The sequence below is a fragment of the Taeniopygia guttata genome, chromosome 11 (genome assembly GCF_048771995.1).
Source record: "Taeniopygia guttata chromosome 11, bTaeGut7.mat, whole genome shotgun sequence".
NCBI classification, from domain to species: Eukaryota; Metazoa; Chordata; class Aves; order Passeriformes; family Estrildidae; genus Taeniopygia; species Taeniopygia guttata.
This window is the reverse complement of record NC_133036.1, coordinates 4,801,508-4,825,840: the sequence shown is the minus strand read 5'-3', so window position 1 is coordinate 4,825,840 and position 24,333 is coordinate 4,801,508. Positions and strand designations below refer to the sequence as shown.

At 49.8% G+C, this 24,333-nt stretch overlaps 1 protein-coding gene, 1 long non-coding RNA gene and 1 other non-coding gene across 7 annotated transcripts in view; 1 reads left to right on the top strand and 2 right to left on the bottom strand.

Annotated features, from left to right (window-relative positions):
- The window catches only part of VAC14 (VAC14 component of PIKFYVE complex), a 93,455-nt gene that overhangs the window by 18,808 nt on the left and 50,314 nt on the right, over positions 1 to 24,333 (top strand). For 3 of the 5 annotated variants that reach the window (XM_072934485.1, XM_030282068.4, XM_072934484.1), the window contains exons 2-8: positions 1,295 to 1,363; positions 1,912 to 2,225; positions 20,586 to 20,736; positions 21,355 to 21,522; positions 22,214 to 22,276; positions 23,242 to 23,349; positions 24,143 to 24,252. In XM_072934485.1, the coding sequence (XP_072790586.1) occupies positions 2,101 to 2,225; positions 20,586 to 20,736; positions 21,355 to 21,522; positions 22,214 to 22,276; positions 23,242 to 23,349; positions 24,143 to 24,252 (725 nt within the window). In that variant the 5' untranslated portion in view covers positions 1,295 to 1,363; positions 1,912 to 2,100. Of the gene's footprint in view, positions 1 to 1,294; positions 1,364 to 1,911; positions 2,226 to 17,171; positions 17,339 to 20,585; positions 20,737 to 21,354; positions 21,523 to 21,643; positions 21,741 to 22,213; positions 22,277 to 23,241; positions 23,350 to 24,142; positions 24,253 to 24,333 lie in introns of those variants that run through there. The other 2 variants (XM_002187977.7, XM_072934486.1) reach the window with 2 other exon arrangements.
- On the bottom strand, positions 4,480 to 10,521 carry LOC115496758 (uncharacterized). The gene is made up of 3 exons (XR_012057818.1): positions 10,233 to 10,521; positions 7,500 to 7,841; positions 4,480 to 5,043 (listed from the first exon to the last, which is right to left on the bottom strand). It is a non-coding gene; the product is annotated as an uncharacterized lncRNA (long non-coding RNA).
- On the bottom strand, positions 19,716 to 19,786 carry TRNAG-GCC (transfer RNA glycine (anticodon GCC)). Its single transcript has one exon. It is a non-coding gene; the product is annotated as a tRNA-Gly (tRNA).

Sequence of the window (24,333 nt, the reverse complement as noted above, 5' to 3'; positions counted from 1 at the left end):
TGGTAACTTGAGGAAGATTTGCTCAATCACCTGCAGTGGGACTGTCCCTGTGCAGTTCTGAGCCCAAAGGTTTTGCTGGAGAGGGAAATAGAATTATCAGGGCACTGGTGAGTATGTCTTGCCTGGAAAGCCTAAATGGCATCTGACATCCATGTCATCTGTGGCTACCTGGCTCCTTCAGTCAGAGCCTGACACCCCTGGGTGTGAGTTTGTCATCCTCCTTGGGTCCAGAGAGATTAATAGTCATCAGGCTGGTCAGCAGCCCAGCTCCCTGCATTGCACATGCAGCACAGATGACTGTCAGTCTGTGGGCTCTGTTGAGGAGCTGGGTTGTGGTGTTGTATCAGTGAGAGGAATGAGAAAGAAAGGGATGCATTTGGAAACACAAAACCATGAGAAATGAAGAAACGGTCTTGAGTATCCAACTTCAGCATGGTGTTTTCCTGTGAAATGCAAGACATCTCTGTTCCTGAGGAGGTTTATTTTAAACTCTAGAAGGCCACAGGGCATCCTAGGAACACTTGATCCCTTCCTTACCCAAAGACAGGCTGACTATTTGGATTGTTTGGGTTTTAGCATGGATTCTCTCCCCTCCACTTCCAAGAGAGGTTTTGCTAGCATTGAGCCTTCTATCACCTGTTCCCCTTGATATATGGATTTTTTTCTGCTTTTTTTTTAATTGGTTCCTACAAATTTCTTGTAAGCATTATGCTTACAAGATCACCTCCTTTTACAGAAACAAGGAAATCATGACTTCTGACTTGATGACACAGAAACTGCTTCATCTAAGCCCTTGTCCTTGGAAAGCCCCAGCTCAGCTGTTGCACATCTCAATAATTTCCAGTTGGCTATCTAATATTGCCCTTCAATGTTTTCATAGTCATGCCGAACTATCATCCTCATTTTTCTGCTCTGCTCTATCTAACAGCTACTGCCCTCCAGATCATTTCATGCCAAGCAGTCTGCCTAAGGGAATTGAAAGCATTAGAGTGAACAAGAAGTCTGTCTCTTCCCAGAGGAGAAGTAACTGTCAGAAAGGTCCCCCCAATGTTTCACAGGGTAAATTACCTTGTCTGGGCATCAAGAGAGGAAAGCCTTGAAAGTGCACTGGTGGTTCTACACTTTTGGTGGAGTGAAAGTCTCTGTAACAAAGGTATGGGAGAAGCCAGGCATGCAAATCCAAGCAGGATTGACATTGAAAATGTTACTGATGCGTGTGTCAGACTTGTATGTGCTTTGGGAAGGAGGTCTATAGCTACTTGTGATTATTTTTCCTTGTTTCCTGTTTCTGTAGCAACCCAGAGCTGTCCTGGCTCTTCAGTCTCTGCAATGAGGACCAGCAGCCCCTTGTTACAGATTCCAGGTGAGCATCTGTGGGCTCACTCAGTGGGGTTTGAAGAAGAGGGATGTGGTGGTGCTTTTCTGTTGGGAGGTTCTCAGGCTGAGAAGTTTATTCTGTAGTGTCAGCAGTGGATTGGGCTGAACCAAATCAGCAGAGCTGCTGAAGGAATCCAAATCTCATCTGAATTGGGAGCATCCATGCTGGCTCAAAGACATGAAGAGAAGGGAGCAGGAAAGCAGATTGAGGCAAGCCATGCAGTAACATATCTCCTGGAAAGCATCCCAGCTCTCCAGCAGCCATCCCCTTGTATTGCTGCCAAGCACAGAAACGTGAGCCTGAGAATCTCAGACCAGAGCATGGTGTCTGCAGACAGATCCTCACTGTAAAGAAATGAGGGTGAACTGAGAAGCCCATGCTGGGGTCACACTTTGAACCCTAGGTTAGGGTTAGGGTTAGGGGTTAAGGTTAGGGATAGGGTTAGGTTTAGGGTTAGGGATGTTTACTGTTTCCTGCTGTGAGACCTTGGGACTTGATCACAAAGGTGATTAATGCTTTACATCTCCTTGCAGGTCATGACACTCAATGTAGGGAAGGAACTTCGTCTCTTAATCCAGTTTAACCCAGTTTATAAGAACAATCTGAACAGCTGGATGGCAGAGAGGGCTCTCAGGATGTGCTTCATGGAGCATCCTCATGAGGAGCAAATCACTGTTTGGGGAGAAGTCTACTTCCCAAAGCTCCATTTCCAGACCTAGGCCATGGACTTTGCCTGCAACATGAATGACACTGAACAAGTGCTGTATGTGGAGATGACCAACTGCAGCCCAGTTCCTGCCCAGTACCACTGGTCATTCCAGGCAGACAGCCAGGTGAACACCATAAGGTATGTGCACCTTTGTGCTCTGCTTAAAGCTCTTCTTCCTGGTGTCCTGTACTTCCTATACTTAACAAAGACCAAGGCTGTTTGCCTGGGATTTGAAAGTGTTTTGAGTTATCCTTGTGGAAATAATACTGACCAGCTGTGATCAGGCTGGAAGCTCAGGGAATCTCTACCAGTTTGATGCTGATGTAGCTGCCATACTGATTCCCTTAGGAAGGAAAGCTGCTTTTCTAGACATCTGTGGCCTGAGGCAAAGCAATTTTGGTGAAAGGAATTTTGGCCTGTTCAACCACACTCACCTTCACAGAGCAGCATCTTTGGTGTTTGACAGAGACCAGCAGGTTCTACAGCTTTAGGGATGGCTGCAACTGTTGGGGGGAGCATCCATCTGAAAAGCCCTGGAAGCAGGGTCATCCAGGGCTGGGCTGTGCTTCCAAAACCCAGGAGCAATCCTGCACTCATACTGGGGCACATGTATAAACACATTTCTAGCAGTTCCATCTGGTGTGACCTAGCTGCAGTATGCAGAAGTCTGAGCTGGGCAGTTTTTATGACAGAAGCATACAGTTTTTCCATAATGCCCCAGGAAACCAAGCCCAGTTAACCATTGAGAATAAAAGTGCTGCTGTTACAAGGAACTGAGCTCATCCAAAAACAGTTTTGTTCAGAGGACAAACCCTCTTGGGAGCTGTAAATCAACTATGGCTCTGAGGAGGGTTTAGGAGAGAAGCCCTGGGTACTGGGGCAGCCCATTTCCAGATGGGTCTTATGAAATCCCAGCAAGTTTTTTGTGTGCCCCTTCTTGATGCACAGCACCTTCATGAGCAGACCCTGGAATGCAGAGAAAAGTTGCCAAAAGCAGGTGGAGGGAGGTGGAGAAGAACAGCAGGGTTGTTAGCTCTTCTTGGAGGTCCCTGTTATCTTCTGCCAAATTAGATTAGGGTTTAATTACAACCTAAAGAGGAAATCTCATGTTGATGCTAGAACAATGCACGTTATTTTTCAATAACAGAGAAATAAGCACATTCCAGTGAAGTCTGTGAGGAATTAATTTCCTCTGGGGCCACTTGTTGGCCACTTGCCTGTTTCTCTTTACTCCCATTTTTTTAGAACCAATTCAGGCTTTTGGGAATGCTGAATCAGTGTTCAGCTTCTAATCACCCCTCAATTGGCTTTGCTGGACCTGAGCCTGCAGGCACTTGCTGCTCCTCATGCTGAGTCACCTGAGCCTGCAGAGTTGGTGGCAGCTGAGGGTCTCAAGCATCTGGCATGAGAGCAGCCTCTGCTCCAAAGGGCTTGGCATGGCCCTGTTGCTGCCTCTTTCCTGCTGAGGATGCTATGACAGCTCCCTGTTCTGCTCTGCATGTTAATTAAGCAGGAATGTATTTTCTCTGGGTCCCTCAGCAGCCACCATGTCATTGTGCATGGCAGAGCTGCAAATGAAGATGGTCTCCAAGCTATTAACACCTCAAATTGCTCATCAAGAGCCTGGCAGAAGGGCAGCATGTCAGATATTATTTCTGGTCCACATTAAGCACTGTTGGTATTCTAAGTGATCAGAATAAACTAATTCAGTCTGACACCAAGGGAATCAGGTATCAAGACTGAGGAAGGTGAGATCAGTAGAACTGAAGCATCCATACATCTAAGCTTGCTGGAGCCCATCAGCAGAGCCTCCCAGCATTCATCAGACACACACATTAATTTTGGCCAGGGGAGAAAAATGTTTTTTTTCTGCCTAGACTAGGAAGCTCACCTTGTGTGCTTAGATATTTTTTTTTTTCTTCCAGCAGTTCAAGCCAGTTTTTCTTCACTCTCTAGTGCCTGCTGCTGCTTAGAGGAGAGCAGTAGTAGAAACAGCAGAGTCCAGCTCTTGCTGTGGGGTTGGACGTGCCCAATCCATGCCAATCCATGCCCGTTCTCTGACACTGTAGAGCCATGAATTTCCTGTGGTTACTCTTTGTCTACACCTACAGGGTTAGAGAAAGACTGAGAACAGGCTCTCTTTGCCCCTTGGATCTTTGATAGCTCAAAGCTGTGTTAAGCCTTTGCACCAAGAGCTTTTCTGTAGCATTGGAATGGATCTTCAGAGTCTCCCCACAGGAGATACTAAATCTGGAGTCCAATTCAAACATTTTGCCCTATTTTTTACCTTCAAGGTTTCTTCTTGAAAGACTAATTTGTCCCCTTTCTAAGGGCAGTAACCAGCTCCTCAGCCTCCTTTGGGTTTCCTCTCAAAAGAAAGACATTCAATACAAAGAATATACAAGGATATTCTTAGAGACCTGTGACAGAGGCTGCAAAAGGCTCATTCCCAAATGTAGCTTTTCTCTAGAGCTTTCATCCTTTGTTCAGGACCCATGCCTTGTCATCTGCATTGATCATTGCTGTTCCTGCATCACCTCTTTGTCCCTTCCATGCAAGATATGTTCCCTCTCTGGGACAGAGCTAAGAGGCACTGAGCAGTCCATGTGCCAGGATGGATCAGCAGGGAGCTCTGGACGTTCCATGGCACATATCAAACCACCTTCATGTGTTGATCTGACATCTCTGGTCAGTGGGAACATCTTGGCTACACATCCAGGGTAATGAATTGCCAGTAGATTCTTTGTGGAAAGGATTTCTTGAGCTAAACATGTAGAAAAGTATTCTTTCTATTCAGGATTTTCTTGGCCAAAATTTGTTTTGAACAGGAGCCTTTTTCCTCCGAAATGGTTCTTCCTATAGCATTAGTGATTTCTCCTGTCTCTGTCATCTCTCATTGCATGTCCCCAGGCAGGTGTCACTGCAGGGACCCTTGAGCCAGATCCCAGCCTTGGTGCTGAACAGAAAAACCAATTCTGTGTTATATTTGATGGGATTTTGCTTTGTTGTTTTTATAACCAGGAAGAAATGGAAAATGCAGACAGTGAAAAAGAGTGCAAGGCAGAAATCTGACAGCAGTGCTCTGTCAGCCACTGGCAGGGAGAGGCAGGAATACTGGGAATATCCATCAGCAATGCATTTATCCCCCATGCCCCTGGTGCTGGGGAGTCTCTGATGAGTGACAGTAGTGGCCACCCCCTTCTTGCCCCTGATGTTCTCAGCTCCTTAGAGCCCTTTTTGGGCTTTGGTAGCCTCACAGGTGCTATTTCCCTGCTTAAATACCCTGAGTAACTTAGAAGGAGGACTGAGTTGTGAGGGAAAGACACTCCTGATGTGTCCCTCAGCTGCAGGAGGTTCTGCAGCAGCAGAGCACTGGTTTGCTCAGTGTAACAGAGAAGTTGGTTCCTATTTCTCAGAGTTGGAGGCTCTTGGAGCAAGTGCTGGGTGCTAGGCAGGGATCACCTCTGGGGTGGCCACATGAACAGCTTGCAGAGAGTCTCTACTCATAGGCAGAGGCACTGGGGAGCTGATCCCCGGGATCCCACCTCAGCCAGCGCGCTCCAGCCTTCACCTTCATTGTGGGTGTGGGCTTTCAAGAGAGCACTAGGCAGAAATCCCATAGTGTCAGCACCAGCCTCGGGCCTTTGCGATGCTTTTTCAGTCGGATTCCCCTGGTTCTCACCAGTGCTGAGCTGGCTGCTTGGTGCTAGGCACTGGCTGAGGTGGGACGCTGGCCCAGGACCCCCACTGAGGACCATTCCTCACACGAACTGCTCGGCCAACCCCGCTGACTTCTGCCCTTGCTTTCTGCACATCTTCATTAGCCAAGGCTCAAAAGGGAGCCCAAGACACAAGGGCTCTGCAAAGGGCATCCCTCTCCCTATCCAAGCCATTCTGCCAGTGCTGCTTGGATGGCTCCTGCATGTATTCCCTCTAGGCAGGAGGTGCAGGAGGCTCAAGGCCTGTTTCTACAGTGCTTTATTGTTTATGAAACAAAACATTGATGTTTTTTTTTGGTTTGTTGGTAGGAACAACCCTCACTGCATGTGTCAGTAACGGGTAAGGTGACATAATCTCCAAGACCTCATTTCTCTTCATTTTTCCATCTTTTCTCACCTTTCATTCTTTTCCTACTTCCAGCAAGCTGTGCTTTAAACAACTTTCCCAAGATAAAATCCCTCTGAACCCCTGACACAGCTCTGCCAAAAACTGCCATTTCTAGTATGGGTGTGTTCTTTTCTGGGGCCTCCCTGTCTTCAGAGAGTAGCTGAGAAATCTTTAAACTCTTAGAAGAAGAAGCTCAAGCCCCTTGTGGTAAATTTGAATCCAGGTGCCAAATCTTTACGTGTTTTCTAGTGTAAGTCTGCACTGGGGATTTTTGTGCTGATTCCTTCTAGCCCAAGGTGGTTCCTGGACAGGGAGCACAACCTAAAACTAAATCTTATGATGAGGAGCATCAGCTCCTTGAATGCTGACAGATTACTGTGTACTGTCTTTGGCAACTCAGAGAACCAGTAGCAGCTGGGTTAAGGTGTGAGGACTTTGGGATGTTAGACATGTGTCACCATTCATCTGTATGCCCTGATAGGGAGGCAGCCAGGAGCAGAGCAAAGAGGGCTTCAGCGTCCAGGGAGATTGAATGGGGTTCAGCAAAGAGTAGAGCAGCCATAGAAATGCCCATCCCACAATCAGTGGTGTGAGATAGAGCAAGGATTGATTTACTCTCCACTCTGTACTTCATGTAGCAGAGGGAGGTAGGAGTTCCAAGGGGTTGGGCACCCCAGGGGTCCTCTGGGCCCAGCTGCCATGCCATGCATTTTCAACAGTGCCTGACTCAAAGCTGCCTTTTCAGTGGCTCTGCCCTCAGGAGAATCATCCTTCTCCTCCACAGGAAATCTTCCCAGCTGGGAGCTTGCTTTGCATGTTCCCCCTCACTGGTAACTGTCACCTCTTTCCTGCCTTGCTGACCTCCATCACCACCCACTTGCCCCCAGCTGTCCCCAGTGTGACTTGGACCATGTCAATCCTGTCTGGTCATCTCTTTTCCCATCTCCAGGAGCTCAGCTGGACCATTAGACTGTGAGCACATCCTGGGAGCATGCCTGCCTCACTTTAGGTAGAGCAGAGAGGAATTCTGATGTACCATGTGAGTGACCTTTAACAGTAACTCAGGAGCAATGTTAAGTCGGCTTTTACATGGGGTAAAAGCCCCCCACACCCTTAATCTGATTTCTGCCGGGGTGAGGATGCCTGCACCTTCTGGGCAGGATATGGATAGCAATGCTGGCATACTCAGCAGGGTGGAGCTTCAGTGTCTGATTTATTTTGGGATTCGACCCTAGGAAGTATATTAAACTGGAGCTTTTTTTTTGTTAGCTTTTCATTTTTTGCTCATTATCGTTGCAGCTTTACCTTCTCCTTCCGTGGCCCATGGTGACCTGCTGCAGAATCCCATTTGGAGGGCGCGCTGGGCTGGGGCTTCGCTGCCTGCCCGGGATGTGCTGCATCAGCGCGGGCCGGTGGAGACACCTTCTGGGGGGCAGCAGAAGCGGTTCAGATCGGCCGGAACGTTTCCTCTTAGGTGAGGACTTCAGGACGTGCTCTGTCATTTCACCTCCCTCCTTTTCTCACGCAGCTCTTGGCCCCATGGAAGCATAACAGTGCTGGCAGGCAGGGAACCCGCCAGCCATGCAGTGAGCTTGTCCTCAGGGTTCAGCTTTTGAGATCCAGTTTCCCTCTCCTGCAGCCTTTGCCCTAAGAAGAGGACAGACTGAGAATCTCTCTCTTTCCATGGCTGGAAGCCTTCTGCTTCCCTGTCAGAGCAGCCTGCTGCTCTCAGGTGGTTATGCTCAACCAGTTCTTTGGCTTCCCACCGCTTCCTAATATTGTTAACCCTTGCAGCCAGACTCTTTGTGTTTTCAAGCTCTCAGCACTTGCCCCCGTGAGGACATCTTAAAATGGCAAGTATCCAGATCCTGGCCACAAAGACAGCTGGAACACATCTCTACTCCTTTGCTCTCCATTACAGGAGTCAATAGTCATCTGTTTGTAGAGCTGATTTTTGAAGTAGCTGCTAAGATTTTAGTTGGTGCAGATTTCTTTAAATAGCACCTCCAAATTACAGCTGTCAAGGTTTGTTTAATTTTGAACAAAGACTACAAATTGTATTTGTTAGAGCTGCTGATTTCTTCAGAACGACCTTTGGCTTGAGTCTGATTGAGAAGCATTTTTCTGTCTCATAGAGAATCAGGAGCTCACCTGATGCTTATAAATCCCCTGGCTGCTGTGCAAAGCATGAAGAAAGAGAAGATTTAATGGCTTCTGTCATCTGTACAATCAGTGCAAGTCAGAATAACCACAGTAAAGTCAGTGGAGACTACTTCCAGGGTCATAACTTGTCAAGAGAGGGAAGTTTGGCTGCCTAAGGATGATCTGTACAAGGACCTGCTGTGCCAGCCTGCAGTGCTGATTGTGGCTGGCCCTAGTCCAGCTCACCTTGGAGCAAGTGGCTGAGGAGCTTTAGCACCTACACCCTGAAAAAATTGATGAGCTACATCCCATAGGAATACTGTGGGAGAGGCATGAGCTATGTTGGATGAAGCCTGAGGGGCCTCAGACCCTTCTCTGAATTTTCTTCTTGAGAGTAATGGTACAGTTGTGGTCTGTGGGTTTCAGCAGGAGCTGAGGACTCTCAGTGAACTCAAAAATCAAATCTTGCAAACATCCCTGAGCTGTACATGGCTTGCTCCAAAGTGCCCTTTTAATCTGCATCTGATTGCCTGGAGGAGAAAAAGTGCATCATGTAAGGCCATTTAAATATCTCCTGGGTGTGTGGTCTCTGATGCTTTGTCCTGGGATCACCTGAAAAGAGTTGGTGCTTTCTTGGGAGGTTGATTTTCATACAAGTGCCCTGGCTGTGCCTAATGGGTGGTCCCTGGGGACCTGGCCTGTGTTGCCATGCTCTAGGGAAGCAGTATCAGCACTGAGTGTCCAGGAGTTGGCCTTGATGATCCTTGTGGGTCCTTCCCAACTCAGGATGTTCCATCAAACTCTTGCATTTAATGTGGAAGGGGGTTGGCGGCTTCTGGTGCATGTCCTCAGTGCTGGCAGGGACCTCAGGCACTATCATTACCTCTCTGTCCTAATGTTGGTGGCTCTTACACAGCCTAAGCTAGCAGGGTCGTGTCATCCCATGTGACTCTTCACATGAGGTTTGCAGAAGCAGTGTGATTTCTATCTGCTCTATTTTGGGAAATGGGTGTGGGAAGTGGTGTAAAGCTGTGTCCCGAGCAGGCTCAGAAACCACCACATAGGCTGAGACATTTTTTGGGGGGGGTAACATCTCAGAGGCTGGAACCAGTACGTGTCATAGGGTTGTCCTGGCCCTTGTAGGATAGATTCCTTTCTCCCTGGTGTCAATCCACCTGTGCTCCCATTAAATTCCCACATTAATTCCTGGATGCATCTTGTCTTGTGTGGCTGGGTTGGATGAGAGCATCACAGAGGGGTTGACAGTTTGTTGTCAGTCCCTCAGCTCCAGGCTGACCATGCACAGAGGCATTTCCACAGCCCTTTGGCCCCTCTTTTGGGATGGGTCCTCACTGCAGGCAGAGGAGATGCTCTCTGTTCCTTGCCTTCCTCCCTGCATTCCCAGCCTTGGCCTGGAGTGTTTTCCTGGGAAGTGCAAGACATCTCTGTTTCTTTTAAAACCAGCCCTAGGAGGTCCCAGGATATCCTAGAAACAACTGGGACATCCACAACTTCCCTGGGCAAGCCTGTGACAGTGCTTTACCACCCTGACAGGGAAGAATTTTTTTCCTAATATCTAAATCTACTCCCTTTCAGTTTGAAGCCTTCCCCCTTACCCTGTCACTACATGCTCTTTTAAATAGTCTTGTCCCATCTTTTCTGTTAATTCCCTTCAGGTACTGGAAGGCTGCAATTAGGTCATCCCAAAGCCTTTTTTTTTCCCAGGCTCAACAATCCCAATTCTCTCAGCCTTTCCTCATGGAAGAGTTGCTCCATCCTTCTGATCACCTTGGTGGCCTCCTCCGGACTCGCTCCAGAGGTGAAGAAACACCTGCTGTGTCTCAGCGTCCTGGGGAGAGAGACAATAAATACACAGATATCGCAAGTGCTGCTCACCCCCGTGTTCATTTCGCCCACTTCCGCGGAAATCCCTTCCCCGGGGCGAAGGTAAGCCTCTCGCTTGCATCCTGGCATTTCACAGCGTGGCTGCCGGCGAGAGCCCATGTGCCCCCCAGGGCAGGGCAGGGCGGCCGGAGGCTGTGCCCGGCGTCCCGCCCGCGGTGCCCGGCCCGGCCCGGCCCGGCCCGGCCGCTGCCCTCAGAGCCGGAGCGCTCGCGGCCCGGGCCGGGCTGAGGGCGCGCCCGGGTGGCCGAGCGCCGCCACTGCAGCCCGGCGGGCGTCTAACCCGCCGCCCTCAGGGCCCGGCGCAGCTTCGCCCGCCCTGCCCTGTCCAGCCCAGTCCTTCCCTTCCCTGCCCTTCCCTGCCCTGCCCAGCCCTTCCCTGCCCTGCCCTGCCCTACCCTGCCCTGCCCTGCCCTGCCCTGTCCAGTCCAGTCCTTCCCTTCCCTGCCCTGTCCAGTCCTTCCCTTCCCTTCCCTTCCCTGCTCTGCCCTTCCCTTCCCTGCTCTGCCCTTCCCTTCCCTTCCCTTCCCTTCCCTTCCCTTCCCTTCCCTTCCCTTCCCTTCCCTTCCCTTCCCTTCCCTTCCCTTCCCTTCCCTTCCCTTCCCTTCCCTTCCCTTCCCTTCCCTTCCCTTCCCTTCCCTTCCCTTCCCTTCCCTCCCCTCCCCTCCCCTCCCCCCCTCCCCTCCCCTCCCCTCCCCTCCCCGCTGTGGGGGCAGAGTTCTGCTGCCGGGCCCGGGGCACGGCGTGTGGCCCAGCACGGTGTGGGACCCCCCGAGTGCAGCCCGGGCTTTGCACAGCCCACTCCTGTGCTGGGGCTGCGGCTGAGCCATTCTAAACTCCCTCCCTGCCCTTCCTGAGCCACTTTGCAAAGTAGGTGAGGGTGTTTTTATTTAATCTGAAAGCACAATGTCTGCTGCATTTGTTAGTTCATGGATTTGTTTTTAAAGGTGTTGGTATTTCCTCACCTGTTCCATCGCAGCCTCTTCTAAAGATGCTTCAGTATATTTGTATCTCACAGTGGCATCCACCACATATGCCTGGTTTCCTTTCACAAATATTAGGTCCTGCTCATGTAACTAATTGTGCCTATCTCTTATATGTGGTTCCTGGAACACAATCCAGGCTTTCTTTTTAGCTTCATTTGTTAACATTTTGCAGATGTAGTTGTGCCTTTTAATTCTCACAGTGGGGTGTGTTTTCTTAGGACCAGGGTCTTGCTGTCTGTCCTGCAGGGACAGGAGGATGGTCACACCAGCCTCACCACTGAATGCACCCTGGAACAGCTCCATCTGTGCCTCTGAAACCAGAGTCAAACATTTTCTCTTTGTCACAAGTCTCAGAGTGCCTGTGGGATGAGTGACCTGTCAGAAGCAGCTGCCAAAACACAGCTCCTGGGGGCTGATCCCCAGTTCTATGTGCAGCACAGGCAGGAGACCACCAGCTTGTGGTTCTCCTTTATGCTCCAGATGAGTTTGCATTCCAAGAGGCCAATGGAGGTGGGGTCTGTCCAAATGTTCAGCTCCTGCACTTGCCCAAAAGGTCTCCACTAAAAAAAAATTGCAAAGAGCATTCAGTGAGCAGAAGCAGTGCCTGGGCACTTTTACTTCCCCTGCCTGCTTCTCACTTGATTTCAGCCTCATGCTGGAGGGGTCTAAAAGGAACATTTCTGCTTTGCCATCATGCTCAAATAAGAAATATACCTCTGCCTCCAAGGGGAAGACATTGATGGTTATCTTCTGCTGGGACAGTTCTGTGTGTTGTAGTTTTCTATAAAAAGGGAAAAGGCTGCAGAGGGGTCTTGCTTTTAGCAGACATGTAGGAAAGCACTGTGTGCTGACAGCAGGAGGTGGCACTGGGAAACCACAGCCTAACAAACCTGTGAGGAAAAAAGATCCCAGTCAGGGGCACGGGACACAGTATGTGTGCTCATCTTTGCATTACTTTGATGCCCCTCTACTTGGTGCCTCCATATCAGAAGACTGATGATGTACAGGCCACTTCAAGAGACTTTTACACAAAATAATTTCAAAAGTACCTGGCAAAATAAGAGTACACCAGGCACACGGGTTCTTTCCCTTCCTTTCTTGGGTTGCCTTTCCTGCGGGGAAGGCTTTTATCATCTTTAGAAAAGAAGATTTTAAAATACTTTAGCTTATCTCTTTCAAAAAAGTCATGAGACTGCCTTAGATTTCGTGGGTTAGCTCAAACCCTGAGGGAAGAAAATAGGGTCAGTTTCCAAAGAGAATGCCAATCATAACAAATGACCCATCTCTCAGATGTGGAACTGAATTTGGAATGAAAGGGTTAAAGGGGCAAACAGAAATCCCAGCCTACAGATCAGCCTGGCTAAGGATCCTATTCAGTTTTTAAATTATTTTGATTGAATGTTTCTGGGTTGTCAAAATACCTCTAGACCTCCAGAGCTCCCATGGAGAAAATAACTTAATTTCAAATGTCATTAAAAAGAAAAAAAAAAGAGCAACATTAAAAATAGAAGTACACCAGCAGTTGCAACAACATTTTTAGGCAGACTTTATCCAGCTGTGAGGATGCAATGTAATTACAGGAAATGCAGTTCCCACTGTGATTTCTCTGCAGGTTCCCCTCCGACATAAACATAGTGGCAGGCCAAATCATAAAATCTGAGCAGTATTACAGATTAGAGAAAGGCTGATACGTACTGGGTTGCGTGGCAACGTTTTGGTAGGGGGGGGCTACAGGGGTGGCTTGCATGAGAAGCTGCCAGAAGCTTCCCCAATGTCTGACAGAGCCAATACCAGGTGGCTCCAAGGAACTACCACTGGCCAAGGCGAAGATAATGGTGATGCCATAATGGTAATGCCACAGGAAGAGAAGCTGAGTGGCCAGGATACAACCCAAAGACTTAACTTCTACTGGAAAGAGATTTCTCTTGAAGACATTTCAGTGACAAGAGTGAAGAAGAAAGAATGGTTTGAACAGTTGGAGTAAAAAAAAAAAAAAAAAAAAAAAAAAATCTAAGCACACAAGAGTCTAGTCCAGATAGGAAAAACCCCAATTTTTCTCCCCTGGCCAAAATTAATGTGTGTGTCTGATGAATGCTGGGAGGCTCTGCTGATGGGCTCCAGCAAGCTTAGATGTATGGATGCTTCAGTTCTACTGATCTCACCTTCCTCAGTCTTGATATACTTGATTCCCTTGGAATCAGACTGAATTAGTTTATTCTGATCACTTAGAATACCAACAGTGCTTAATGTGGACCAGAAATAATATCTGACATGCTGCCCTTCTGCCGGGCTCTTGATGAGCAATTTGAGGTGTTAATAGCTTGGAGACCATCTTCATTTGCAGCTCTGCCATGCACAATGACATGGTGGCTGCTGAGGGACCCAGAGAAAATACATTCCTGCTTAATTAACATGCAGAGCAGAACAGGGAGCTGTCATAGCATCCTCAGCAGGAAAGAGGCAGCAACAGGGCCATGCCAAGCCCTTTGGAGCAGAGGCTGCTCTCATGCCAGATGCTTGGGACCCTCAGCTGCCACCAACTCTGCAGGCTCAGGTGACTCAGCATGAGGAGCAGCAAGTGCCTGCAGGCTCAGGTCCAGCAAAGCCAATTGAGGGGTGATTAGAAGCTGAACACTGATTCAGCATTCCCAAAAGCCTGAATTGGTTCTAAAAAAATGGGAGTAAAGAGAAACAGGCAAGTGGCCAACAAGTGGCCCCAGAGGAAATTAATTCCTCACAGACTTCACTGGAATGTGCTTATTTCTCTGTTATTGGAAAATAATGTGCATTGTTCTAGCATCAACATTAGATTTCCCCTTTAGGTTGTAATTAAACCCTAATCTAATTTGGCAGAAGGTAACAGGGACCTCCAAGAAGTGCTAACAACCCTGCTGTTCTTCTCTACCTCCCTCCACCTGCTTTTGGCAACTTTTCTCTGCATTCCAGGGTCTGCTCATGAAGGTTCTGTGCATCAAGAAGGGGCACACAAAAAACTTGTTGGGATATGATAAGACCCAGCTGGAAATGGTCAGCAGGTGGGAGAGTGGGTCGCTGTGGTTGAACAATACTGAATGCCCTCCCCACCCATCCTGAGTGGGATGGTTTTTTTAGACATGAGACTGTTTTTTAATCTCTAAGCAAAATGTCAGAGTGCTCGGCATGAGATGGTCTTTGAGGCAGTAGTTGTTGTTAGAGCAGAGCAGAAAAATGAGGATGCTAGTTTAGCCTAAATCACAATAAAGTCAGGGCAACATTAGGTAGCCAACTGGAAGTGTTTGAGATGTGCTCCAGCTGAGCTGGGCTTTCCAAGGACAATGGCTTAGAAGAAACAGTTTGTGTGCCAGCAAGTCAGCAGTCATTATTTCCTCCTTGTTTCTTCAAAATGAGATGATCCTGGGTAATTCCCTGGGGTGTATTAAGCTAATTTATGCTAAGGGAGTGATTGGAGCCCTCATCCAAGAGAAGCCCAGTTGTTCTGCCCTGAGACCTCTGTAGTGGAGCTCTGACCTGGCCTTCCCCAACCTTTTAGTGGCTGAATTTGAACAAGAGAAGTCAGCTTTCTGCCCTAATAAGCAATTCCTTTTTAACTGTCCTTGGAAATAATCTTTACTGATGGTGGTGTTGATTTATTTTTGCCTTCTTGCTTTTGTACTGTTTTCATGCTGTGCTTCTGCTTGTTGCATATGTCTCATATCACTGCAGCCAGGGGATTTGCCATGTCTCACCTGGTGCCTCATTATTTACCTGCTGTACTGCATGATTTAATTAAGTGAAATGATTTTAAAGTGTTATTCTGGAAGGCTCTGTCTCTTTGAAGCAGATTCCTCTTGTGAATGGCCCTAAATCAACTGGGACAGAGAGGGGTGAGGGCGGTTTTGTTGTGGGGTACAGGAACACCTGCCAGGGAAAACACAGTGGGTGTTTTGCTGCGTTTCTGGGTTTGTGCCAACTGAAATTATTTCTGTGCCTCTCCTGCAGCCGAATAGAACTAAAGCCAAAAGCCTGACCTTCACTATCAGTGGAGAGGAGCATCTGCCTGGGGTGAGGGTCCTGTGCCCGGGTCTTCGTGATGCAGAGAGGAGCCTGTGCTGCGCTTCGAGAGGCACCTGCTGGGTGATTCAGAGAAACTCCCTCTGGTCCTTTGTAACAATGGCATTGTACCTGTCCATGTGAGGACCTGCTCAGGGAATGTCCTGGTCTGGGAACCAGTGCTTGTCCCATGAAGGAAAGGTCCCCCAAAATATGGCCAACTTGGGAACAGGTCTCAGAAATTCTTTTTAAACAAATGACTGATTTCTGTTCTTCAGGAAGGGAGTTCTTCTTGGAAATGTGATTTTCTGACCAGTCCTCTTCAGCTAAACACAACACAGGAAAGGTGGTGGGGGACTTTCTGCCCTGTCTCTCAACTTGCATTTTGTTCTCATGGGCATGTGTGGTGTCCCAGTTTCATTAGACTGTATTTGATCCCTGTTTACTACATTTTAATTAAACTTGGTTGTGGTTTAATTTCATTATGCTCATTACTTTCAGTAGCTTTTTTTTTTTTTTTTCTGTCTGATTTTATTTGACCTTTGTGCTAAGTGTTGTGTTTGTAGCAGGGAGATGTGCTGGGTTCCCAGTGCTGGATTCCCCATGCTGGACCAGTAGCACTGTGGTGTCAATCCATGTGCCATCCTGTACTCACACGTGTGTCATTGTGCTCTGTGTTCCCTGTTCTCAGTTTATTTTGAGGACTTTTGTGGAGAAGGTGAATTCATTAACCATGAAGTGTGACCATCCAGAGAGGGAAAACATGTGCCCTGCTCTCAACTTGGCCAAGCAACTGCCAAATATTAGACATGGTTTTCTTTCTTGGGCTTTCTGTCCCCCAAGCTTTTCTAATGGAATCTTTGTGGGGTTTCCTCCTAGCAAGTTGTAGGAAGCTTTTGTTCTTCTAGACATGGTGGTTTTAGTTGTGTGGGATTATCAACCACATCAGTAGACTCTCTGAGATCTTTGCTGCATGTGGGGAGGTACTAGCCTAAACACAGGCAGCCCTTGAGCCTATAGCCTGCCAGCAGAAGCCTAAATCCCTCTTTGGCTCAGCTTTCCATATGGAGGGAGCTGGCTGGAAGCAGATAGAATGAGACTTGGGCATTGGCCCTGCAGAAAAAGGCTCCCTGATATGGAAGCAGCATCTTTTGTTCCTACCTTTCTCTGTCAAACCTCAGATAAATCCACAGTAAGGTGCAGATTCTTGGCACAGCTGCTTACCACATCTGTGCCTTTTGCTGTCAATCCTGCCCTTGCCAGTAATTCCTGTTCAGTCTGGACTCTCTGGGTCTCCCTTGGTACAATACATCCATGCTGGATGTGCCAAGATCTCCCCAGGGACCTTGAAATTAGATGTCCTGGTCACCTTCAAAAGGCACCCTGAAAAGTGTGAGGTGACCAGATGGCACGAGAGGTGGAATCCTTTGGACAGGAGACATTTAGACAGGCACAAACAATCGGTCTGTGCCACAAGCTGAAGTGTTGCAGCCTGCACCAATACCCCCATGCCTTGAGGCTCAATCCTCACCCGCTGAGGAACACCGAGGCATTCGATCCAAGTATTTCACTGGCTCTTGAGGGGAATTTTTCATAGCTATAGCTGGGGACACTTAATAACATCTACCGGTGTGTCTGTGTGGGTGCATGTGTGAGTTTAATTTAAACACTTAATAGATAATTGAGTGACTGTTATATCAAAGTCTATCGAATCACTTTGTAAATGTTAAATTAATCAATGATCAAGTGCTGCTAAATTTTTTTTAGACATAAACCTGCGACTGCGGCCCCTCGGGCTGTCGGGGCGAAGGCGCGTCTCCCTAATGACGCTCCGGTTAATGAGCCGGGTTAATGAGCCGGGGTTAATGAGCCGGGGGTGCAGCGTGTCTCCGCGCCGCGCGGGGGCGCTGTGCGGCGGGCGGGGTCACGTGCGCGGCTCCGCCGGGCGGGTCACGCGGCCGCCGGTGGCGGCGGCGGGGCCATGAACGCCGAGCGGGACCTGTCGCCGCTGACGCCCGGCGTGGTGCGGGCGCTCACCGACAAACTCTACGAGAAGAGGAAGGTGGCGGCTCTGGAGATAGAGAAGTGAGCAGCGGGAGCCTCTGGGAAACCGGGAGGGCAGCGGGAATGAAGGCGGTGCCGGTGCGGGCGGCCCCCGTGCGGGGGTCAGGGAGCCCGGCCCGGTGCCCCGGGAAGGGCGGGGAGCGGTGTTGCGGTGCCGGGGCTCCCTGCGGCCCCGGGGCAGTAGGAGCCGTCCCGTGATGCTCGGGTGGGTCCAGCCATACAGCGGGCAGCGGGAGGGAGCGGCCCGGCTGCCCGGTGTGGCACTGCGGGGATGGCGCTCGCCCCGCGGCCTCCGGGTTACCGGGGCTGCTGGCCTGGCACCCTGCGGGCCCGGCAGCTCGGGACGGGGCTGAGGGACGCGGTGACCCTGGGGACAGCGCTGTGGGCGGTGGTCGGGCAGGAGGGATCTCTCGCAGAGCTGCTCCCTGACTCCCAGCCCCATCCCACCGGGCACTGAAACGTGTCCCCGAGCGTGCCGGCTCCCGGGGGCTGGTGCGGACCCGCTGGCTCCGGCCGCGTCCCAAGAGCCCCGGACAGAAGGCTCGTTCTGACGGTGTGTGCCCGGTGCAGTTGCGCAGCCCTGGGCGAGGTGAACACACGAGTAGCATCCCTGTAGGAGTTTGTTGGAAATGTACTGCTTGCTCTGTTGTGACACGTCAGAGTCCTGGTGCCTCTCCCCCGAGGGCTCACCCAAACTTGTCCCGTGCTGGATCCTGGCTAGAGAGGATGTTCCTGTCGCCCCTGGCCATCGGGTGTTGCCCTTGTTTCTTCCTGCACAGCTGTTGTTCCAGCAGATCTGGGGCTTTCCTTTTGGAGCATGCCAGGCAAAGCTCTGCAGGCACCTTCTGGTGTGGCCATACCCCTCTGGCGTTGCTTGTACGTGTTCCCTGCCTGTCTTTTCATCCTCACTGTGCTGGTCTGGGTGCCGTGCTTGGCCACGACTTTCCTTGGGAAGGACTCTGTCCTCCCTGGGCATTGCCTGAGAGCTCAGCTCCTGCAGGAGATCTGAAACATCACCTCAGGGTGCAGCCCAGCGCAGGGCTAGGGGTGACGGTCCAAACTGGTGAGTGAGTTTTGGGTGGGAGATGTCACCATGGTGAGCGTGCAAGGGGAGCAGTCAGGCTGTGACATGGGGATGGAGTTGCTGTGCTGAGAGTTCAGTGGGGTATGTAGTGTGGGAACTGCCTGCCTTGAGTGCAAAGGATGCTGTGTGAGAGGTCAGCAGAGAAATATGGCACCTGGGACAAGGGGAGTGTGCGCTCTGCTACCAACCCAACCCAGCGAGCCCCTTCTCCTGTTTGGTATGTTTTATTTTCTCTCATTTTCTCTCTTTGTTATAGGAATAATCTATTGTGGGTGGATTACAGTGTTGCAGGGTGGGATTCTTGCAGTGTCATTATAACTCCAGCCTTGGGAGTACTTCAGTAACTTCTTTGCTGCATTGTGAGGGGTGATACTCTGTGCCTTATCCAAGCAGCTCTGCTCCAGCTTACTCTGCGCCAGGATTAAGGGTTTATGCTTGCCTTACACTAACCAAAGTCAGCTTTGGGGTCAGGCAGTTTGTCTGATCAAGCTGGAAGTACAACTTGGGAAGAGTGCGAGGAGGAAAAAGGCAGGGGCCAACCTTTTCTACAGATTTCACAGTTCATCTAAAACGCATCACAGAATGGCCCCAGCAGCATCACTTCCATGTCTGTGGCATCAAGCCAGGAGGGACCTGCTGCCTCTTTTCTCAGGAACCTCCTTTTCCTTCACCTGATAATGCAGGAACAGCTCCTGATGCTTGCAGGCTCTGATGCTGCACTTTTTGCCTCATTAATTAAATCTTGAGTCCTTTAAACTCGTGAAGGAAGTCTGTAAACTTATTCCTGTTTAAACAAAGCTGCATCAGTGAAATGTAGGCAGTAAAATGATCACCCCAGTGGTCTGTCTTGCTCAAGCTCAGTGTATTTCTCTTCTTGGAGCAGGACTGGAAATGGAGCCATTGTCTCTAAAGCACTCTGTGGATGTGGATCGGGGTGTAACTGTTGGAGGACTTGGCTTTGGACTAGGGAGAGTGAGGGAGGGACTGCCTGGTATCCCCAGGGCAAAAGGGAGCAGCTGCTTTGCACAGAGCAAGATGGGAGCAGAGCTGGTGTTTGTAATTTTGGGGAGGAAAAGTTCATAAACATCTTCTGTGATGGTTTTCCTGGATTATAAAGTGCAAGACTGGTCAGTGGCATCTGTTTGGGAGTGTGAGATTCATATAGCGCCAAAGAAATCCTCTGTGGAGTTAGGCAGTGAAAGCTTTTGCACCTTTTTTGACAGTTAAGTAAAAATGGTCATTTTAGGCACTTTTTTGAGATGTGTAAGTCTGCATTATGGATAGAAATGCAAGCAAAAAGGAAGAAAAGAGCACTGCATTGGCCGGGAATCGAACCCGGGCCTCCCGCGTGGCAGGCGAGAATTCTACCACTGAACCACCAATGCTACAGCTGCCTGCACAGCTGCCTGCACAGCTGCCTGCACAGCTGCCTGGGCCTCCCTGCCTGGCCAAGAGCTCTGCCAACAGGAAACTGAGGCTTAAGGGCTGGGTGGGCAAGCTGGGACTTGGAAGCAGTTCTGTAGGCAGGAGCAAGGATATGGGTCTCTTCGCCCACAGCTGATGTGTTAATTATCTCTGGATGATGAGCTGCAAGTTCCTGGGGAGAAGCAGGTATTGTATATGGAAACTGTGTTGGCTTTTAGTTAAACATTTGGCTGTTTAAGAATATATTGAAATATACTGTTAGTAAACTTAAATATATGGGATATTAACTGAAGCACTGTATGGGTGGCTGGAAGGGTTCAGAGCCATGGCACTGTGTGTAGGCCTGGTTGGCAGCAGTTCCCTGTCTGGCTGGGTGTGTGCTGAGCTCCCATCCTGTGCCATGCTGGGGGTAAATGACCCTGATAACCTGCCCTGTTGGAGAGGGTGTTTGAAGACCTGGTAACTTCTCTGTAACAGCTGCACTGGGTTGGCCCTTGAGAGCACATCATAGGCTGAGAGTTTATGAACAGTGTAGGAGGCTGGAGCAGCAGGGGGGGCAGGGAGCTGCTGGTGGATGTGAGCAGAGAGCAGGGGAGAGCTCTGGTTTCACTTTTGGGTTCCTTAAGGATTCTCCATTTCAGTACGGCTTTCTCTGGTGCTTGTTGTGGGTGAAAGTCCCTGTCTTTGTCACCAAGGCCCTCAGTGTTTGTATCAGCCATAACCTAAACCTCTCTGTGTGCCTCCCTGTCCTCTCCCCAGGCTGGTGCGAGAGTTTGTGGCTCAGAATAACACATCCCAGATCAAACACGTGATCCAGATCCTGTCCCAGGAGTTTGCGCTCTCCCAGCACCCCCACAGCCGGAAAGGAGGACTCATTGGCCTCGCTGCTTGCTCCATTGCCCTGGGCAAGGTAGGTATGGTGGGTTTTTTGGCTTATGCAGGTTGTGGTGAGAGAACAGCAGCTCCTCTTGGGGCAGTGTGATAGGAAGAGTCAGGCTGGTGGCCCCGCAGCTCCCCAGCTCCCTCCCTGCATTGCAGCCTTGTGTTAGAGTTTCCCCAGCACACCCAGCCACACACCCTGTGGGCCCAGGAGCACTTTCTGACTTGGGTTACATCTTGGCAGCTGTCTAGGCGTGGTTAGAGGGCTTCTGTCCCTCTTCAGTTTTCAGCAGTAGGACTAGACTCAACAGGTTGGGTTCTAGTTTGTTAAAAGAGCTGACAAGAGTTGCAGCCCTTCCGTCTCATGTGCACTGCTGACACTGGCCCATGCAGAAATCCACCCATCCCTGGCTCCCTCTGCCCGACAGGCAGGAGATGAGGCAGATACCCAGCAAACCTGATCATTCTCACTGTACCTGAATAACAAAATTCAGTAATAAATACAAAATTCATTAATAAATCCTGCCCAGCATAGGTGCACTAAAGCCATCACAGGCCTGAGTATTTGCAGTATGTTCCAGGGCAGCGCCATCAATTCCCAGGCTCTGTGGCATGGTCCTTGGCTAACCATTCTCTTCGTGCCCCCCAGGACTCTGGGCTGTACCTGAAGGAGCTGATTGAGCCGGTGCTGACGTGTTTCAATGATGCTGACAGTCGACTGCGGTACTACGCCTGCGAGGCTCTCTACAACATTGTCAAGGTGGCCAGGGGCTCTGTCCTCCCACACTTCAACGTGCTCTTTGATGGCCTCAGCAAGGTAAGAAGCTTCCTCTTAACCCCCATGTGCTTTTTGAGGACTAGTTGTCATCATCTCCAAGTCAAACCGAGTTGTCCAAGGTTTTCTTTGCAAGCAAACTGGTTTACTTTGACCCAGACAGGTCTGAAGGACAGAATCACAGAATATTCTGAGTTGGAAGGGACCCCCAAGGATCAGCAAAATGAGCAGTTTCTACACAGTAGCCACTGATACTGTGGGTATGAAGTTGACTGTAAGATACCTTGTTGTCTGTCCTCACCTCCAGGATGTATTCTCCTGCTCTTTGTTGAATGGTATTAGAAAATGAGTCTGAGAGAGCTGCTGCAGGCAAGTGGCTCTGCAGCACTTTGGCTTTGTTGGGTCTGTAGTGTCAAAACTTTGTCCGTGTGTGTCTGCCTTTGCAGATTTTCATGGTAACCTGCATTTCTCTGTTCTTTGAGAGTGTGACTGCTGGCCCATGAAAACCTGCATAGCTTGGGGAGGTGATGTGTGCTTGATCTCCCCCTTAGGAAGTCTCTCAGAAGAATTTTTTGGAGCCTAATATGTTGGAGATAAAGGGACTTCTGTATGTCTCTCCTTGTATTGTCAAGGAGAGTAACAGTCCTGTGAGCCTATTGGGAGCTGTGCTGCAGAGCAGGGGGCAGGCCTGGGACCCACTGTTGCAATGTCTCTTTGTTTCTGTCTTTCACAGCTGGCTGCTGATCCTGACCCAAATGTCAAAAGTGGCTCTGAGCTCCTTGATCGGCTTCTCAAGGTATTTTTGTTCTCCTAGAGTCCTTGGTGCAAGCTGATGTCGTGTCCTGGCTGGGAACATGTCAGGTTCCAAGGCTGCAGCTGCTAAAGCCATCCCACCTCAGTCCTATAGCTGCTGCAAAAACATTTTTTTCTCTCACTGACTGCAGCCTCTTCGATCAAGGCTCTGTTGGCCTTCTCAGGCAGCTGGATGGAGGGGCTGGTGGGTTAATGCAGTGCCATGTGTGCATTCAGCTCATGGGAAGCAACGTTTGAGTCTGGGGGTTGTAGTGCTGTGCCAGGCAGCAGGAGGATTGTTCCTTTGCTCTCCGTCCCTTGCCTAAGGGAGTCACGATGTGAGTGGAGCTTCTGCTGCTACTTCAGGTTGTGGGCTTGGTTCCCGTTCCTGTACTGCCTACTGATGGGCTTTTACTGCCACAGACCTCCCCGTTCCTTTTCTGCTGCTGTTCAGAGGTGAGCAGCTTCCTATCAGGTCCTGCCCTTGCTCCTTATTATCACACCAGTCTGCTGCTGCAAACCTTCCTGTTGGGAGATCTGCTCCACTGCACCAAGGCCAGGGACAGCCATGCAGCAAAATCTACCAAGCGTGTGGAAAGAGCTGTAAAGGGAAGTCAGGGGACTCTCCCACCCCAGTCCACGTGGCTGCATCAGAAGTGCTTGCTCATGTGTGCAAGCACAGCACTGAGGCATGAATCAGAGAAGCTTCCTATCTTCCTCTTCAGCCAGGCTGGCACGCAGCAGGCAGCAGCATCCCTCTCTGGATCGTGCTCAGCATTAGTCTCTGCCTGAAGGGGATTGCAAGCTCATTGCCTGGATAAACTGCATGATTCCTTCTCCCCAGGTCTCCTGACCTGCAGACTCATGCTTGTCATCTTTTTCCTGTCACATGGCTTAAAAAGACTGGGTTAGGGTTGCTGCATGGATGTGTGCTGGCAGTCATTCTAACACCCTGTTTGGGCTCTGCAGGATATCGTGACAGAGAGCAACCAGTTCGACCTGGTAAGCTTCATCCCACTGCTGCGTGAGAGGATTTACTCCAACAACCAGTACGCCCGGCAGTTCATCATATCCTGGGTAGGTACATGGGGTGCCGTGTGTGCCTGCCACTCTGAACTCCAGGACATTGCATCCCATCAGCTTCCCATGTCCAGGCAAGCTGCAGATATCCACAGTGATGTGTGAGCTCAGGCACCTGGATTTATTTGGGCAGGTTTTAAAATCAGCAGAGGTTGTTACCTGCTGCTTTAAAAGGCTTGCTCCCTGTCACCTTGCTGTTGCAGCAGCAGGGACATGGCAGTGCACTTCTGCCAGCCTGTTCAGGACATTGCACACCAAGTTAGAAAGTACACTCAAAGTGTTGCTTGTATAAATGCACATACTGTGCTCTAGAGGTTTTGGTCTCCCAAGGGCTATAGTGCTAGGCTGCTTTCCATCATGCAGAGGTGATGGAGAGATGTTGCTCTCCAGGAGGCAAGGGATCTCCACTTGCTCTCTCTTTTCTATGCAAAGCAGAAGCTCTTGGTGCTTGGCTGAAGTCTGGGGAGATGTCTTCCCCTGTGCTCCCTCTCTCAGCCATACTGTTGCCACTCCAGGTCTGCCTGGATGTGTCTTGGCAGTCATTCCTGATCCCTGCTTTTTTTTTGCAGAGCTGTGATTGGAAATGTAGCACTGCTGCAGGCTGATTGCTTCCTTGCTGTGCTAGTTCAGCTGCTTCCCAACATGGGCAACTCCACAGTGTTATCTTTTCCTTTCCCCTATCCCACACATCTCAGCTCTGAATTCCTCAGTATCCTGCCAGATTTGGGCTGGTGATGTTAGTTGGTGTCTTGAAAACTCACCTCTTCTTTTGTATTCCTCCCTGATCTAGATCCTGGTCTTAGAGTCCGTGCCTGATATCAACCTCTTGGATTACCTTCCAGAAATCCTAGATGGACTCTTCCAGATCCTGGGAGACAACAGCAAGGAGATACGGAAAATGTGAGTGTGGAGGCTGGCTGATTGCAAGGACTGTGTCATGTTTGCTGTTCACCCTTCACTTTTTCTATTGATTTTCAACTT